Raw genomic sequence first — 20,009 nt, forward strand, 5'->3', positions numbered from 1 at the left:
CGCATCAAGATAAGCTCAGGTCAAAATCATCTGTTACTGCTCAAGATGTTAACACCTTTTACTGAACCCAGCCTTCAAAGAGTCAAAACCAAGTCTTGACCCACTGAATTCCGACAGCCATTTTAGCCAGGAATATTTGACAACATGAATGATTTTCTATGGGCATGGAATCTGAATATAGTTTTCAACAGATCCCTACCACATGACGCAACAAGCACATACATAGCTCCCTCGTTGGGGTAAAAGGTTACCCAACTTGTTGATAGTTGTAATACGCATGTACATGCATGTCAGTTTCCATTGTCTGACCAACTTTAAAGTAGTTGATGCAATTGGTCTGGTCTCAGCAATGGAGTGATCCAATAACTGGCACAACTGAAAAATAAAACGTCTGTTGACGGTAAACTTCTTACAGAAGACAACACCTGATGATACACAGGGGCCGCCTATGCTTCAATGCATGTTCCCATGGTGATCAAGCCATAACCCTAGCCGCTAACTTTGAAAAGGCCAAGGTGGCTTGAAAGGCAAAAACGAAATCTTGTCAACTTTCTTTGATCATGCATAAAATAATAAATGACATCTATTCCACACATCAAAAAATCATTGAAAATAATACGTGTCACGTTTATTAAAAAATACACTTTTTTTAAAACGAATATTGCTAGAACACTGAGCAGCCACCTTCACATTAAAATTGGAAAAAAAAAAATGAAAACAAAATTCAATATGAATGATGTGAACTCCTGGATTTTAAAGATCACAAAACATGAATTACTAAAAGGGCAAATGAAAGTAACCTCGTTGAAAAACTTTAGTTTCCAATTTGTAAAGAAAAAACAACATTTTATCAAAAGTATCGGTAAAGTCCTTTTTCGTTGTAATCTTGTTTCCCTTCTTGTTTTCTCTTTTCATTAAATAATCATCAAGATCGCCCCTTTCAGGATCAATTTTCAACTTTCACAATTTTCATTGTGGTTGTCCATTGGGTGTAAGATGGATGCGACCCTCTATGACCCTTTGACAGGTAAACAAAGTACAACATTTTGTTTAAGCAGCAGATCAATGCAATAAAATGGCTCCTAAAAAAACTATACATAACTGATTTATATTTTTAGTTATAAATACTCCAAACATAATGTTGACAATCCCGTGTGGAGTTTCCTTTACCTATAACAACTAAAAAATTATCACAATTACATAAATTTTGCTTTACTATTTTGCACCTTAATTGCCTACAATCTTTTGCCAAGCACACTTTCAATTTATCCCTAGAGGAAATTTTGTGTTTACATCATCACAAGATAACACTTGGTGACTAGCGCCCACCAAACAAAGATATTGACAAAAATAAGGAGGCTAGTGAGGTCAAATGGTGGAGCACCGGCATGTAAACTCAAAGGTAAGAGGTTCAGATCCTGCTCTAGACACTTTTTCTTTGTTCACTTGAAGATTAGATAACATTCGGTAGCTTGGCTCAGAATGTGTCATATGACTGTTTTTTATCAGCTCCGATTCGAGTGAATTTCAAAATACAATTAAATTGCTATTTCAAATAAAACGAGAAACAGCACAACACCAAAAAGTTCTATATAACAGAAGCGCAGCAATTCAAAAGTTTAAGTGCTGTTTCTAGCAATTCTTGTAGTAGAAACATCCAACAGTCTACAAATCAAAATGATATCAGAAAAAAAAACTCTCCCAAATAAACAATTTGAACCAACAGCACGCAAAGTTATCCTTCAAACCAAAGTGACACAAGCGGATAATCAAGAATGCACATAAGATAAGTTTTACAAGAGAAAAATGTGTCAATCACTAACTTTCAAACTTAAGTTCCAATTTTGCCCCCAAAAAGTGAACAAAATACAATAAACTTGTTTTCTCCTCACAGCACCCCAAAGGAGGGTGGCAGCAGAAACACCTGGTTTTTTTTTTGTTTTTTTTGTTTTGTTAGATAACTATGAGCCTGGACTCAATGTCAGTAGCCAAGCATCTATCCAGTAAATCTACTGCCACCTAGCAAGTTGAAAAGCTCCAAAATTGAATGGCTTAAAAAAATCCTATACGTAACCACATACAAAAACCTTCATCTTTAATAAATATCCCTGTTACACAAGTCAAATTGTAGTACTTTAATGTAGGGCTAAACCTTTAACTTTATCATCGACTTGTACTGTACAAATGTTACTTACTAAAATATTTATAATTATTGATATGAATTATGGCTCTTTTTTCAGAGCCACGACATCAACTTTGGCTCCGACTTAGGCTATGTGAACGCTATGATCCAGCAGCAGCCATAGCTGCTTCTGCTCCATACAACCATAATTGAAAATGCCATATTGAAAGTGCTTAATTTGAAAACTAATGAGGGAGCCTAAGCCAGAGCCTAAGCCAGAGTCTAAGCCAGAGTCTAAGCCAGAGCCTAAGCCAGAGCCTAAGCTAGAGCCTAAGCCAGAGCCAGAGCCAAAGTCAAAGTATAGTTTAAACTGATCCTGAAGCTGTCATTTCAATAAGGGCTGATGTTTTCTAAAGCACAAACCAGAGCAAACACCCCCTGCCCTTTCATGGCAAAAAAAGCCTAATTCAGGGAAAAGCAAGTACAGAGATAAGCTGTTTTGCCACAAAAAACAGGATGAAAGTGTAAAAAAGAGGCTAAGATAGAATGTGTTACATTCACATCCTTATTGTATAGAATCCCTTTGAAACACTGAATAAAAAAACGACCTCAATTTACTCAGAAATGATCTTATACTTTTGAGAATGGCTGTTTGGCCATGGAAGGGCCGAACGATAGCCATGGATTCACAAATCCCTACATCTTCTATTTGTTGTTGATTACAATGAATGGTCACATACTGAAGTACACAAAATAGGTAAACATAAAATGGAGCCATGCAAAAACAACATCTAAAACTGAAACATTCCTATACAATGCTAGTCACTTTTGAGGAGCCCCTAGTCTCATGACAAAAAAAATATTACAATAAATAAATCTATTGAACAAAATTCCCAACAAATTAAAGTCAAACAAATATACAGTCAGATATCATTGAAGGAGATCTTTTTTAAACATTTCTCCAGCAGTTAGAAAATTTTGAATTCAGTTGGAAACCTCAGAATCTAGCACAGGCTCTCAGCAAGACATCTGGGCCCAATTTCATGGCTCTGCTTATCGTAAGCACAGATTCTGCGCTTACTGAAGCAGGGAATTCTGTGCTTACGGCAAGCGTATTTCACTGGTTAGCGCAAATTTTGGCTTCTGCGCGTGCGTACTCCACGTTACTAGGCATTCTACATGTACAAGGCTAGCACAGAAATTCGGCGCTTGCACGTAAGCGGGGAATCGTGATCGCAAGCACAGAATTCGGCGGTAAGCAGAGCCATGTAATTGGGCCCTGGAAACCTGCTACAAAGAACATGGCTTTCCTTAATCAGAGGGCTAGATATAGGAGGTATGTCCATACTGTATGTCTGTGCAATTTTGCGTACCAGGTGTAAGTGTGGAATTTTATTTTCCAGCCCCTCATAAAAACACAACAACCAGGAGCCGATTTCACAAAGAGCTCAGATTGATCTTTACTGCAAATAATGGTAATACGGACAAATTTGTCTGAATTTTATTGCTTTGTGAAATCGAACCCTGCACATTTCTGGGACCTGATATCCCTCTTTAGATAAGTGGAATGGTCCGGTCTTAGACTGTTAAATGACATCCAGTCACATTTATCAACTGCGTTCGACAAAAGGTCATTATCCTAAAAAAGAAAAAAATTATTAAGACTGATCGATGAAATGAATTTCACCAAACTAAACAATATGTGAAAAAATAATCGTTGGACAAAATTCATATTTTCATTACTGTACTTAAAACATTTTGTTTCAATGTCCCTAACTAAATGTTAAGTGCAAAACACTCAAAGATTAAATTATCTATACAATGCTGATTTGCTTATCAAAATGTCAGGAATTTCAACTTTTCTGGTGGTTGCATTTTGACTTCCTGGTTGTATTTTATACATGAACTGCCAACCAATTACATCCTGAATTGGCTACCATGACTAGTATTCAGCCAATCAGAAACAGGGTTACCAATACTCTGACCAATCAGACGCAATGTTAAAAAAAAAGGTGGTAATAACCAACCGACCACTAAATTTACCGAATGGCTTTTTTTTCTGGCCAATGGCTACCATGACTACTGCTCAGCCAATCAGAAACAGGGTTACTAACACTCTGACCAATCAGACACGATGTTACAAAAAAAAGGTGGCAATAACCAACCGGCCACCAAATTTGGCTTTTTTTCTGGCCAATTGGAGATCAGCTTTGATACATGATATATATAGGTAGCCAATGAGAGTGTCCGTTATAGATCAGCATGCACATCCACCTTCTTGCTGTTGGGGATCCTGTGACGGGGTCTTTTCTAGTTTGACTTCAATCACTGGAGAAAGAGAAATCACAGTCAAGGAAAACATGCTCCAAAAGCAACTCAAAAAAACTCAACATACAAAGCTCAAAATGAAATAACGAAAAATTTAAATCATGACGATGAAGAACTGAAATCATAAGCTTAGAAGTCTTGAAGAAGTGGAACTCAAACAAATCGAAAAAAATTAAGCAAGTTAGGATGAGAGTAAGATGAAGTTTGTAGTTCTTGTTACAGCTCAAATGAAAACGGAAAATTAACAGCACACTGGTAAAAATATTAAATATAAACTGAACATTTAAATGAACATGTTGGATGATAATGAAATTTTAAAATTAAAACGGACAGTATGTGGAGTTGACAAACAAAGAAACTTTCTATGAAATTGTGATCTTAAAACAAAAATTACAAGTCCGCAGTGGATTCTGCAGATTCTTTCCTTGGTTAATTAACATTCGACGGATTACATAAAGGGTGCTGCGACTCGTGGTATACTTTCCACCACCAATGACCACAGCACCCTCTATGTTAATTCATTACGTACATTTACAGAGAAGATAAATCAAAATGTTGATTGTGTGTACACAAAAACACAGTGGTCTCGAAACCAAGACTAAATAATTTTGGGTTTGGACAAAGAAAAATTTACTAGAGCGGCATTTAAACCTGCGTTCATATCCAGCTCCAGTAAACTGTTGCTTATGCCAGTGTCCAAGTTTCTTTGTTCAACCCCCCCAAAAAACGTTTCCTTTTGTGGCAGTCAGGGAGAGGTAGCATTAAATCAAAGTTGTGCATAATTTAATGAGAAAGAAATATACACATCTAGAAAGATAATGGATGAGCATGGAATGTGGAGGTATTTAGTACGGGTTGATGGAATGTATCAAAGTGAAATATGACTGAAGGGGAAGTTCTTAAAACACGGCATAAAGTCACAGTAATTAGTATGCAGAAAAGCCCCCAAAAAGTTTAAATGTATTTCTTTGTAATAATACAACATTGTTTACAAAAAGAGTGACAAGCCGTCGATTTCACAAAGAGTTAGGACTCGTCTTATCTCGAGTTAGGACGAGTAACTCGTCCTAACATAGGATTAATCTTAAGGTCTGCATGCTACAGTGCAGGGTTGGGACTCGTCCTAAGTCCTAAGATTAGTCTTAAATTAGGAATAGTGAAATCGGCGACTTGTAATGTCCAGGCATTTGTGGCAGGCGAGATACTGCAGTCCTATGTGACGTTTATCCTAATTACCACCCAAACTTCATATCAAAAACAGGACAGTGCAATAGCCGTAATTGAGAGGCTTTGATGTGGAGCCTGTACAGACTTTGTTGTATTATGCGCTCAACAAGAACCACTTATTTCTTTCTTCCATTGATTTTAAGTTGTAGACACCAACAGGCAAAGACACAAAGCAAAATAAATAGCCAGTAGCAAAGCCATAATAACATAACAACTTAATTCAACACTTAAAATGTCAAATTACAATATATTAACTTCAAACTTCAATTTATGAACAAATTAACTATGAACAATGAATTCTTTTTCCTCTACGAGCCCCTTCTGACACTCATTGTGTGTCTAACTGCCAAGATGGCGCAATGCAACAACAGCACATCCACAAACAGCAATGCATGCAAACAGTTACAAAATCATTCTCAACAAAAATCAACAACTCTACCGAACACAGAAATGTTTTCGCAAACATTACGTATCTTGGCTAAATGCTTCATATGCGATCCATCAACAAAAGCGCCAACTCGACTGCAATATTCAGAGTTAACTAATGGACCACCTTGCATATAATGTCACGAACTCAAATGACCCCATCAACAAGGTCACAGGTCATTGCCTGAGAGTAGTGCGTGGCACGTATACAACAGTACATTTTCATTGCCTGACCTCTGCAATGACGGCCTATGCAAGACAAAAACTGATGGACTGCCACAGCCACATGCAACACTTTGGCTATGCCGTCCTGAATCCATCAAAATCAAGCAGAACAGGCACTTGGGATTCTGAAAGGGTTTGGGATTGGCTCGGGGGGTATTTTAATTGATCATGCAGTTGTAGATTGCACTTACCCAGAAACTGGCGAGCTCTCAAGTCTCTGAAAAGTCTTCCAAGACCTGAATACTGAAATACAATGATGCAATTCTACACAAGAAATGCTGTCTCATTAGACTGTATGCATTGACGTAGGCGAGCCACAATCTTAGAGGTTAAACTATGACTAAACAATGGAAAATGCGCAGCTAAGTATGCGCGGCGCATAGTATCAGCCAATGAGCTACCTTCTTTTGACCCACAGCCGAGGGCGCCCTACTAAAAACTGAGAAACCACATCCCTGTGTAAAAATGATTAAGCATGGTATAAATGTGTTAATGTTCATCAACTCAGCTCTAAGTTTAATCCATACCTACTGATCTAAATACAAACTCTGTAAATAACAACTAAAACCTTAATTTCTGTCACCAAGAAAACAACCAAACACACTTGGTCTACTTCTAATGTCAGTAAACTCAGATGTTAGTTTATTATTAAACACACACCACCATGAATCTGTTTAGTAGGTTTCGGTTTGGCTAAGCAGGGAGCTCAACTACCAGTAAGCGACTAAGGCGGGGGGAACCAGAAAACCAGACTCCTTAAATGTTATAGATCCCATGATAGTGAGCTTGACAATCAAAACAAAACATGAAGAAGCAGAAGAAAACAACCGATGACAGAGAATTAAATATCAAAGATTCAAACTTCAGAACCGAGTTCCCTATAAATCAGGTTTGTAAATGTGAGATGTTTAAGACAATAGAGGGCGTGTCTCTCAGCGACCCGACACAATGTAAAGGGACCAGTGAATGGGAGGCCCTCTATCGTCCCAAAAGTCTCACATTATACGAAGGTTTATAAGTCCTTGGATGTGTGTACCTTGTGAAAATATATCCGTTCACACTGGAGTCAACTTCTGGGAAACTCCCAGGGTAAGAAATTGCAGTGTGAAACACCAATAAAAAAATTCATCATGTTCATGTGTAAAATTTGTCTTGGGTGAAAGGGTGCAGCCTCAGCAATTGCCGTGGTGCCCTGTGCCCTGTGCTTTATCAAAGTTCCAATACAAATTTTCCTCACACAGGTGCCTCAACCGGAGGAAAATTGGCGTGCCCCTTCAAGAGTGAATTTCAAAACCTGAGGGGGTATAGATTTAATGAGGATGTCTGAGTAAAGATTTGTTGATTGAGTTGTAAGGATACTGTCTCCAGTGTTCTTAGGTTCTGTTGTCTCCATTCCTGGTAGGGCGGCTGCTACTCTGCGGAATAGCTACAAGAAAAAGAAAATTTTGAGAAAACATGTGAGGGAAACCAAGTAGCCTTGGTCAATCAACTTTTCAAAATGTTTTCCCAAGTACATACAGAAGTGTTGTCTAAATTTACTTGTAGTCGATTCTTATCAATTTGTAGTCCTATCAATTTGGTGTTTCAAAAAGTGAGATCCATGATAAATGTACGTTGACCCCATGTCAGTGTTAATCTTGAGAACCAGAAATAAGTATCTATTGATGGTAACATATTTGCTAAGCTGAAACATGTGTATTTGCTTAGCTTGAATAAGTACAGTAGGGTGGATATGTGCACATTACAGGTCTTATTATTATTATTAGTAGGTACATAAGTCGGTGCTCCCCTGGTATTAGTGTATCTGCTGACCTGGGAACAATGTAATAAAGCTGCTTAAGCCCAAAGAAGCTAAGCACAACGAAATAATGCTAACCAGAATAAGGTAACCAACAAAAATACCACATCACATGCACCACTTATAACTGCTAAGATGCTGGTTTCTGCTTGACAGAAAAATGTCTCAAGCAAAAGCATCTGCTAAAGCAGCTCAGTTTGGAGTCAACCATGACCATTAAAGGAACACGTTGCCTTGGATCGGACGAGTTGGTTAAAACAAAAGTGTTTGTAACCGTTTTTTATAAAATGCATATGGTTGGAAAGATGTTTTAAAAGTAGAATACAATGATCCACACAAGTTTGCCTCGAAATTGCGTGGTTTTCCTTCTACTATGCGAACTAACATGGTCGGCCATTTATGGGAGTCAAAATTTTGACCCCCATAAATGGCCGACGTGTTAGTCGACGAGGTAAAAGGAAAACCACGCAATTTCGAGGCATGTTTGTGTGGATCATTGTATTCTACTTTTACAACATCTTTCTACCCATTCGCATTTTATAAAAAACGGTTACAAACGCTTTTCAAAGACCAACTCGACCGATCCAAGGCAACGTGTTCCTTTAAATTGCATGGGTAGCTGCTAAGCTGCTTAGCCAATATTAAAATATCTGCTTACCTGTTTGACATTGTAGCCAGCCTTGGCGCTCGTCTCGATAAACAATACATTGAGTTCGTTTGCTTTTCTTTCCCCTTCATCTCGTGACACTTGCCTGCGACGAAAAAAACAAGCACAACAGGATTTCAATTACAGAGTCACTACAGTCATCAATTCAGCCTTAGTGTGGGGGGGGGATGGTAAGGGATCATTAACGACCAACAGCATTATTGATTTCTGGCTTTCAGAAACTTTCAGTAAAGTTAAGTACAATCCTAAAAAGGTAGGAATAAGGAAGGATGTGTTTAAGCTGATGTTTGTGAGTCTTTGCTGTATTCAACCTGTTAAAAAAAAGAACAGGTGCTGCTGGTTTGTTAGAGATCTAAAATGGTTAGAACGCATCGTATTGTTTATAATGAGTTAAAAAAAAGTTAAACAAAACAGGGGAAACCGAACCTTTTGTCTCCCAGGTCTGTCTTGTTTCCGACCAGCATAATGATGACATCGCTCCCCCTCTCTGTCCGAACATCATCAATCCATTTTGACGTCTGGTGAAATGAGTTCGCATCTAAAAAGGAAGAGGGATTAAAAAGAGTGAAGGGTTTAAAACAGTAATTAACAGGCAGTTCTATTGGTTGCATTATACGTCCTTGGAAAGCAACTTCATAACTTTTGCCACTTTTGAGTTACAGGGCACTTCCGTTTTTGGCCCGTTTCGACCGGATGTAGAGGTCATGTGAGGTCACGCACTCCAAACAAAATGAAGACCTTATTTATCCCTCCCCAATCCCGCAAACAGGAACCTACGGTCTCTTGTGGCTCAAATTGTTATAAATTTTCAAAAATTTAAAATATAACACCTTTAAGATGACGTCATGTGACTTCTGATGATGTCATAATGACATCCTTGTTTTGCAATGATCATTGCACCAATACCTATCATCACTGAAAATTTCATTGCAATTGCTCTTTGGGAACATTGCAAATCAGCACTTATAGAAAATTAGTTCTGAACATGACAAATAAAAAAAAAAATAATAAAAAAAACTTTTAACAAAAACAAGAGCCGTTTCATTGCGCTTTGCTACGAAACAGCTTAACAAACTTTAACAAAAACAAGAGCTGTTTCGCTGCGCTGCGCTACGAAACAGCTAAATATAATGTCTGCTGCTTACTTGTTATATCGTAGACTACCACTGCGACTGTTGAATCTCTGATGTAGCTTGGGATGAGGCTGCGAAACCTTTCCTGCCCCGCCGTGTCCCAAAGCTGAAGTCTCACCGTCCTGTCCTCCAGGTACATCGTCTTAGACAAGAAATCTATGCCGATGGTTGCCTGCGAAACAATCCAGAAGGTTTGGAATTAAAACAATCTGCCACGACTACTGATTTCATCTGTCACAGTTTGTCCTAAAACCATTTGAAATGCAAGCGGAATAAGTAATACATTGCAAACTCATGCAATATTTACATCATTAAATACACAATTTATTTCACTCACTTCTGCAAAGTTCTTAAATACAATTAACTCTTCAAGCATGTCATGGGTATTTATTTAGTTCCCAGGCAAACTTATATACATGTAGGCATTCCTCCAGACTCTGGTTAGATTGGTATGCCTGTCTCCACGATTTGACTATGCAGTACAGAATCGATCAAATTCAGACACCACTCTAATAACATTGGTAGTGCTGCATGCCTGGCCCCCATGCTTAGCATGTTGGTCTGGCTGTACAATGAATCCATCAAACTCGGGCAAAACCTTTAGACTCTGATAACATTGGTAGTGCTGCATGCTTGGTCCCCATGCTTAGCATGTTGGTTGGTCTGGCTGTACAATGAATCCATCAAACTCGGGCAAAACCTTTAGACTCTGATAAGATTGGTAGTGCTGCATGCTTGGTCCCCATGCTTAGCATGTTGGTTGGTCTGGCTGTACAGTAATGAATCCATCAAACTCGGGCAAAACCTTTAGACTCTGATAAGATTGGTAGTGCTGCATGCTTGGTCCCCATGCTTAGCATGTTGGTTGGTCTGGCTGTACAGTAATGAATCCATCAAACTCGGGCAAAACCTTTAGACTCTGATAAGATTGGTAGTGCTGCATGCCTGGCCCCAATGCTTAGCATGTTGGTTGGTCTTGCTGTACAGTAATGAATCCATCAAACTCGGGCAAAACCTTTAGACTCTGATAAGATTGGTAGTGCTGCATGCCTGGCCCCAATGCTTAGCATGTTGGTTGGTCTAGCTGTACAGTAATGAATCCATCAAACTCAGGCAAAACCTTTAGACTCTGGTAAGATTGGTATGCCTGTCTCCACGATTTGACTATGCAGTACTGAATCCATCAAACTCAAGCAAAACCTGAATAAATCATGATATGTATGGAGTTCCACAGACTTTTTAAAACACCCACCTGGTACGTGTTGTCAAAACTGTCGTACATAAATCTTGTGATGAGAGATGTCTTGCCCACTGAAAGATAGAAAAAACCAGACAGAAAGTAAGATATTAGTTTTTGACGTCCTTTCATGAGCGGTCAACATGATCTGGGTCAAATCAATACTCTGTTGTCAGGGAAACTACATGTGTTCATGTGAAGGATGACAATTATTACGCTGTCAGTAATATCAAGTAATTATGCATTTTTTACAGAAACAAGCATCAACTACAATTAGCCATATGTGTCTTATCCGTTACAATTACATGCACTTGTACACATGTACATTCATTATTACGTAGGCACATGTAAGTCGTACATAATGTAGTACATATGTAGGACATACAGTAATTATGAGGCCAAAAAAAATGGCCGCTCCAAGCTAATAATAAAAGTAAATTTGCCTTTTTGAGATGACAGACACTACAAGAGTGCACTAATTGGTTTGGATACAGACAAATTTACCCAAACCTAAAGTAATAGTGAAGTTAAAATGTGTCCAACATATCTCGAAATGGCTTACGGTTCACATGAAAAGTAAATAAAACATCCATGCATTAATTAATATTCCACTGTCACAATGAATTATCAAATCACTGTGATGAATTTGTAAACAGTAATGTCAAAAATCCAATCCTTCAGTATATGACATGGAGAGAATTCTGTTATTCAGCTATGAATAATTAAGGAGAACAAAACGTGTAAATTTTTAGTGATACAGTGCATACATGTACATGTATCATGTAAGCTTCCATCTATTCCCAAACCCACACTTGACATGACATTATCATCTGCCACTAGCCCTAGCCTCCCTCAGACCACAAACCCTCGGCAACGTTTCTTCCCTCTCGACAGGACGAAGCTTGCCGGGCCCGTGCATTCTAATTTATGACAGGACATTTTCCCCCTCAGTCTGGTACACATGACTAGACTTTTTTAAGGTGATGGTTAGGGTTACCAAACTGATGAGGCCGTTGCTTGACTTGGCTGTCAGGAAGAATCAATAGTGAGAGGGCCACATTACGGTGAAATGACCTCATAAAAAAAGACTGTGAAAACATAATGTAGTATCACACTCTCGTCATGCTTTTAGTTAATGCTAAACGTACATATTTCAGTTTTTGTTTTCAAGTATGACATCACTCAGGCCTACTGCTTCACATGGGCAACATAGGTGATTGCCTTGGTGCCCCTTGAAACGTTCAAATAGAAAGTTACAATTTTCCTGATTGGAGTGTCCTTTGTACAAAGGAGAAACTCCTGTAGTGACAATATTGCCCTTTCAAGAAGGAAGCATATCGCCTGATGTATCACAAACATAATATGTTACCAGTGGACACTCGGAGCAAATTGCTACAAACAAAATGTATCAGGCTCTGCTACATGTACTAAAAAATCATCACTTGCTACTCAACATTGGCATTCAGTGTGCACAAAATAAGTAACAGTCGAAATATTTTGCTAAGCTTGAAATCCATAATTGTTCGCTGGTAATTAACATATTTGGGCACTCAAGTTGTCCTTGCCTTTCACCTTCATGGACCCTGGTGTATTTGGCACCTCGGCAATTGCTGTGTGTGCCGTGGGTCAATTCGGGGCAGGTCTTGAACTTCGCTCTTGCAATGAAGGGGCACAGCAATTGTCCTTAAATAGCAAAGGGATTGCTATGAGGAAAATGCACATTTACCTTAGGGCAAAGGGCACCACAGCAAAAGCACAGGGCACCACGGCAATTCCCATGGCACCCATGGGTTAATTTGAGCCTGTTCTCACTAAGTGCAGTTCTACTGTAAGCTGTATGGCAAGGTAACCCATTTCTGAGTGTTGGAAATGTAATGAAGACTGCGGATTTACCCTCCAAGCATCAAAACAAAAAAATGTTTTCTTTTCCAAAGGTCTTTTCTTTGATTAATATTCTCTTAACCCCCCCCCCCATAAAAAACAGCTAAATTTCAGAGAAAAGCAATTATTTTGAAAGACTGTATGAGTTGTCATAAGATCACACGTCTAGTATCCCCCTGTAGCATCCATGAGGACCTCTGAAAGAAAATCTAATCAAAACTAATCAGGGAGGAATTTTGCATTCATCACGTTCTGGTTGGGAGCATGTTATCTCACAATCTCTACTTGTCTGTACTCTCCTGGTATTTCCGTTTCTACTACAGTACTAAATGATAACAGAAGGAGATTGTCTCATCTCACAAAGCTTGGCAGTTATACCCCCTTGTGGGAGTTTGCCAAGTTCCATGGACGGGAAGATCACACAGACAGACAGACAGACAGACAAACTGAAAGTGGTTGCTATGGGCATCCTAAGCTTCATTTCTTCTTCACATGATGATCAAACTAGTCATTCAAAAATTTAGCAAAGCACTGTACATACATGTAGTATGTATAATTACTGAACCACAATTCACAATTCTTGCATTTGTAGAGATTGGCTGTTGCCAGCTTGGCGTTGATATCCCCTAGTGGGAGTTCAAGTCCAGTTCCCTGGACAGGAAGATCACAGACAGACAGACAGACTGAAGGTGGTTGCTACATGTATGAGCATCCTATGCTTCATTGCTTGTTCACACCACGAAGATCAAAGCAGTCACTAAATCAGACAAGACCTGATGATATGCAAAGTATAGTATGTGTGTACGTGTGAAAGATGGAGACGACGATTTTGGACAGATCGGTTTGGAGTTGCAGCAAATTTTGACATCTTTTTATATCCAGACCTTGTCCAGAAGATGATAGAAGTGTTGATTTACTTTATTACCCAAAAAATGTTGATTTGACTGTACCCACAAATACATACAAATCAGAAGTACAGTTTTAAACGACGACGTTTAGACTGTACAAGCACCTGCCCCCGTTATAAAAACAATGCCTCGGCACGGATTTCTCACCCTTGCACATTAACCGCTAGTAAACTTGTCTCATTCCCTCCCCAATGCGACGTCTACTCCCAAACAGAAGATGAGCCTAATGAATATTCATGAGCTGAGTGTCTTTGAGTATGGCTGATGACACCCTGCCCGTCTCTACAGCCCGATGTCTGAGGAGTACGCATAATTGGCCATACAGATGTAGGCAATGATGGTTACACGTAAGGCCAAATAAATAAATAAAACAGGTTTGGTGTTCCCGCCCGCTTCCTTTTTTAGAGGCTGCCTTTTTTCTTCTTTAATTTTTTTTTAAGAAAAAAAGGATGCATTTTAACAATCTAAGACAAAAATAATAAAATCAAAAATGAAATGAAGCCGCTAAGGGCCTTTACTATTTTTTTTAAATTACCACAAAACACATTTTCGTCTGAAATCCATAAAATGTATACTTTTTTGTTTCGTTACAAAATAAAGAGAGAAAAAAAAAAAGAGGCAGCTGAGCCTCTAAAAAGGAAGCAGGCGGGGACGCTAAACATGTATTTTTTATGTGGCCTACATGTAAGCATGTGGTACGACCGTGTAGCATTATGCATTATGTTTGGACCAAATACTCAATGTTGATTTGGAAGTGGCGTGCAAGGGGAGTTTTTTTTTATGCAGAGCGCTGATCAAACCGAATTATTGGATGGGATGAGGGTTGACATTTTGACTGTAATATTCACAGCAAATAAAATTGAACTCCGATGGAGCTTAATGGAGTATTTACACGTGAATAAACATTGGGAAGTAGTTGGAATCGGAGTGAGAAAGGCAACAGATATTTTTGAAAAAATGTTACAGACTGTGGATTCACTACAAAAGCGTCATTTCCATTTACCATGTACACAGTGTGTACATGATCAACAATTTATAAAAATAATTTCATAGAAATAAGACTGAAATTCAAGGCCTGATTTTGATACACTTAATGTCTCAATTTCTCTGATTTTTTTCTGAAGAATATGCACTGACTGACATGTCACACGCTTGAAGATCAAACAAAGCTCAAAATGCTCTAAAAAATACATTGGTATCATGTACATGTATGGAGGCTTTGAACTTCACTCTTGAAGGAGCACACAAAAATGTAAATTTGCACAGTGACCTTGCACAGGGCACCACCACCACAGCAATGTATACAGGAGGGCACCACGGCAATTGCTGTGGGTTATAATGAGGCAGGTGTCCCGATTCTCAGTCCCGGGAGCCCCAGGTCAACCATCCATGTTTGGTCATGGTCCTTGTTTCCAATAACAGTTATGAGTGCTAACATTCATTGCGCATGGCACCAGACTATTATTTTGGCCAGCGTCAGTTTGGTTACAATAAGTTGGAATGGAGTAAAAATTAAGATGACCACACCGTGATAAAGGTCTATAACTGCTTGGGTTGACCTGTAAGTAAATGCTCATGAGACTGATGATCAACGCGTTAGACACTTGTTGATTATTCTACTAGCATAATAGCTTGACCACTATCCCTTGGTAATGACCACTATCCCTTGGTAATGACCAGTGGCTAGAAGCCAAGGAGGTTGTTGATGCGTATAGGGAGTCATGTTTATTGAATTGAATTGAATAAGGGTGGAAAATGTTCAGTCACTCCCATGCTGAGCGCCATTCAAAAGTTAACGTGACTTGTACTGCGCAGATCAGGGATGTGAAGGCTGTTGAGAAGAAACAAATTTGAACCCTGCGCGCAAAGCGAGAAAGCACGTGAGCTTGAAACCTTGCGAAGCTTAATAAGCCTGATAAATTAACATTTATCTCTGGTTTTAAAAGCCATAACTCTGCAATGTGGGACGATATTATACGGTTTTATCTAAACAAAAATTATGGATTTGATCTTTTTTTCTTTTTGGGGGTTGGGGTGGGGAAAAAAACCCAGTTTTTTTAAGTTTTTGTTTAGGGCAAACAAAAACCGCAATTTTGTTTCAAAACGGAGAAATCACATCTCTGGTAAAGATGGTTTGGTCACAGAGCAACAGGTTTGTTTCAGTGTCACCAACTCTGTTGTGTGATGAATGGGGTATGCTTAAATTTTTTATCAGCTGCTAGTTCGCCAACTCTGCTGCAATCAGTATTTATTGCTTGGTTGAATCAGAAAACAATAATTGTATTTACACTTTACAGTTTATTGAAAACTTAGATGAAAAGCTAAAGCAAATTTGAAAACTGGAAAAACATATGAAAACATTAAATTAATTGATAAATTGTGTTTCTACATGTACATTATACAAGTATTGCATGCTCTGGGCCCTTTAAATACCGTGTATTCACAATCTTCATTGGCCTTGCACATTTTTATTTGTTATTTATTCTAAACATTTCTGTAATTGAAGGACACACACTTTGTATCTTGCAAACGATCTAAGAATTTTGCTCAAGGCTCAGTTGTAATGTAAATTTCTACACAGTCATTACCATGGATAATATTTAAAAGATAAAATGTTTTACTTATACATGTAATCTATGTATCATAGGCCTATAATAATTGCATCAGGGACATAGTGTTAGCCAGAGGGGTGTCTGGGTGTCTTTTGGACACCCTGTTTTTAATTTGGACACCCTGTTTCATCTGTCATTTACATGTAAATTTATTGTAGGTGAACAATTTGGACACCCAGTTTTAAAATTTCCAGCAAATTTGGACACCCTTTTACCAAATCCTGGCTAAAACCTTGATCAGGGATAAAGAATTTTATTTTTAAGTTGTCGTGTCATATCTGCACAATGAACATGCGCATACTTTGTAACCAATCTTAACACGTAATCTATGTTATGACTGCATTCAAGGATAAAGAATTTTATGTTGAAATTTAAGTGTCATGTACACTGAACAATGAATCCAAAACTTCCAAAATTTGGGTCTAGAATGCCCCCCCCCCCCAACACACCCAGTTTTAAGCCAAGAGAGAACAATGCCATTGTATACCAGGCCTGCAATTTCTTCTTTGAGATGGCAAGGCCAATTTCATTTTGAAAAGAAGGCCTGTATGCTTTGGTTTTTTTTTTTGAAAGAGCAAGGGCACCAAGGCATTTTATCCTCTGTCCCGATTCAACTCTAAGGATCTGAGCGTAATCGTACACATTGTCCAAACTCAAAATTTGTTCTGTTGGACTGTACATTACATGTACATGTATGGTTAAATAAATGTCTGGCTGGTACATTGTACAATGTAAGCCTGATCAATTAGGAAACAATTCCTTTAGTCTAACTAACACAATTATTGTCTACAACGGAATAAAAATAACTACAGTAGATCTTTCATGTGATTGATTAAGGTTAAGACTTGACAGCTCTTCAGCAACACCTTTGCCTTAGCCATAACCAAACTGTCCACCTTTACCATAAATGTAATTGTCTCAAATCATTTTTGGGGTTGAACAAAGAATTGACTAGATTCGAACCAACGACCTCCGGATTAACGTGCCGGCGCTCTACCAACTGAGCTATCTAGCCCTATGTTGGCGGTGTCCCTATTTTGTCAATATCTTTGTTCGGGGGTGCCAGTCAGAAGCCATACAACCCTTAACTGCCGTGTAGCCAGGGATCACACCCAAATTACGATACAACCTGGTTTATATTGATGTCTCAAATCATGCCAAGTCCTACAGCATACATAATGAATGAAGCACAACGTCTAACGTACAGTGTACACAATGTACATCAGAATATTAGCACACAGTACCTGCACTGTACAACTACATGTAGGCAATGATGCCTCACTGAGGCAATTGCCTCAATGCCCCTTGTCATTGCATTTTGAAACGTTCTCATAGAAATTTGCAATTTCCCCAAACATGTACCACCTACTGTACAGCAGAGGTCCCCCTTTCAAAAGAGGAAATACCTCGTATACATTTGGTTTGCGGTAACACCATGTGTGTATCTACTTGCTAGGTAGAGTTTGTTCTTAGAGAACTGTCTTGCTTTATTCTACTAACGCGGAGTAGGAAATACCTTGTCTTTCATTTCAAGAACAAACAATGTCAAGCCTGTAGTGTTAGAATAGCATCATACAGAACGACTGCGTATTACACTGACATAAAGTAAAATTTATGGATGCAAAAAGTCACTGATGAAGGCCATGTCAGAAACGACAGCTACATACACGGGTTCAGCTAAGGCTTAGGCTGAATTACCACATCACTACTTTGAGTATAGGCTGTCCTTAGCAACAGCCACAGTCACCACTTTGTACATGGCATAATTCTGTGTGGACACCATTGGTAATTACACAAAATAATTATCAGCATAAAACCTTACATGTATTTATGAACAAATAATGGGGAGAGGTTAAGAGCATAAAACCATGGAAGTAGAACTCCATGATAAAACATTGTGAGAAACGGCTCCCTCTGAAGTAACATAGTTTTCGAGAAAGAAGTAATTTTCCACGCATTTGATTTCGAGACCTCAAGTTTAGAATTTGAGGTCTTGAAATCAAGCATAAAGCACACAACTTCGTGTGACAAGGGTGTTTTTTCTTTCATAGTTATCTCGCAACTTCCACAACCGATTGAGCTAAAATTTTCACAGGTTTGTTATTTTATGTACATATGTTGAGATACACCAAGTAAGAAGACTGGTCTTTGAAAATTACCAATAGTGTCCACTGTCTTTAAAACTGAATTCCTTGAAGAAACTGAATAATCAGTGACTAACCATGCTTCAATATGACTATGAGTAATCCAGTAGCAAGATCTAAGACCGATTTCAACACGACTTGAACACCACTGGTCAAAGACCTGTAATTTTAGCAACAGGCCAGTGACCTCACATTCTAACAATTCCGACTGGCTAGTGGTTTTCTAAATGTCCTTTTGAAGACGCATCTTCAAGCTCAAAAGCCTCACTCCAAAAAGAATGGTCCTGCTTACGTGATCACGAATTAACATTTCTGGCAGAAATGTCATCCTCCTAATTATCAAATTCAGAACTGCAATGTGTTATGGCTAGGCAGATGGGGCAGATTTGCTAACGTGGTGTAGGTTGTCATGCAGGACTTACGCACGCATCGCTTATACTTTGTGTTAAACCTTATGTACAACCAAAACTAGTCCCTCATGCCACGCCTCCTTTAATGAACACAGCAACCATCTACATTGTTTGTTTTTTTTGTTTGACAGTTTTGAGGCATGTTCAAACCAATGGAAATTTTCCTTCATTAGTTTAGCCCATTTCATTTTATTTTTTTCACTTACTAAACTATGCCTCCTCCCCCAGGCCAGGACTCCTTGAGGAAAAGTTTCCGTATGGCGCCACCACTTTTTCATTCGATATGAAATAAAACAGTATCTAATTTACCTCAATGAGATATCCCTTTTTGTAAAAATGAGTGAAAAAGTGGTGGCGCCATACGGAAAGTTATCCCTCCTTGAGTTTCATCTTTAAAAGGGCAAGGCCATTTTCATTTGCAAAAGAGCACTTCCCATGGAAAATCTTTACTTAGCCCAAGTCAATGAATGGGAAACTTTTAAACTAAAAGGAGCACTAAGGCCAAGAGCAGGGGCAATGTTATTCTTAAAACTATCCTCCGCTATAATAAGATAACATAACACAGAGACAATAGTGGATCGAACCTCATTTAATAGTTCTAGGACAGGGTTGTAGCTAGACCATTTTTAGTTGTGGGCAATAAATCAAGATTTGTTGGAAGTCTACCGAGGGCAAGGGGATCAATAAAATTATTCTTAATTATGGGGCCATTATTGCTGAAGTGAGGCCAGGTTCCCAAACTGTTTGTGTCATGGGGCCATGCAATAAGTTGAATGGCCTTTGGATTTGGATTGTGTTCTTTCTCACTCCTTATCATTAGCTGTATCTCAGATCAATGCAAAGTGGACAATATTTGAAATCTGTGCTGGGCAGCATAATGTATTTTTCTCA

General features: G+C 38.6%; 1 protein-coding gene across 2 annotated transcripts in view; it reads right to left on the bottom strand.

Annotated features, from left to right (window-relative positions):
• The window catches only part of LOC139945097 (ras-related protein Rab-6A), a 28,003-nt gene that overhangs the window by 7,094 nt on the left and 900 nt on the right, over window positions 1–20,009 (bottom strand). The window contains exons 2-7 of one of the 2 annotated variants that reach the window (XM_071942361.1): window positions 11,179–11,237; window positions 9,939–10,098; window positions 9,220–9,331; window positions 8,785–8,878; window positions 7,688–7,754; window positions 603–4,450 (exon numbers count right to left, since the gene is read on the bottom strand). In XM_071942361.1, the coding sequence (XP_071798462.1) occupies window positions 4,380–4,450; window positions 7,688–7,754; window positions 8,785–8,878; window positions 9,220–9,331; window positions 9,939–10,098; window positions 11,179–11,237 (563 nt within the window). In that variant the 3' untranslated portion in view covers window positions 603–4,379. Of the gene's footprint in view, window positions 1–602; window positions 4,451–7,687; window positions 7,755–8,784; window positions 8,879–9,219; window positions 9,332–9,938; window positions 10,099–11,178; window positions 11,238–20,009 lie in introns of those variants that run through there. The other variant, XM_071942362.1, reaches the window with a different exon arrangement.

Source organism: Asterias amurensis, chromosome 12, assembly GCF_032118995.1.
Source record: "Asterias amurensis chromosome 12, ASM3211899v1".
Taxonomy (NCBI): Eukaryota; Metazoa; Echinodermata; class Asteroidea; order Forcipulatida; family Asteriidae; genus Asterias; species Asterias amurensis.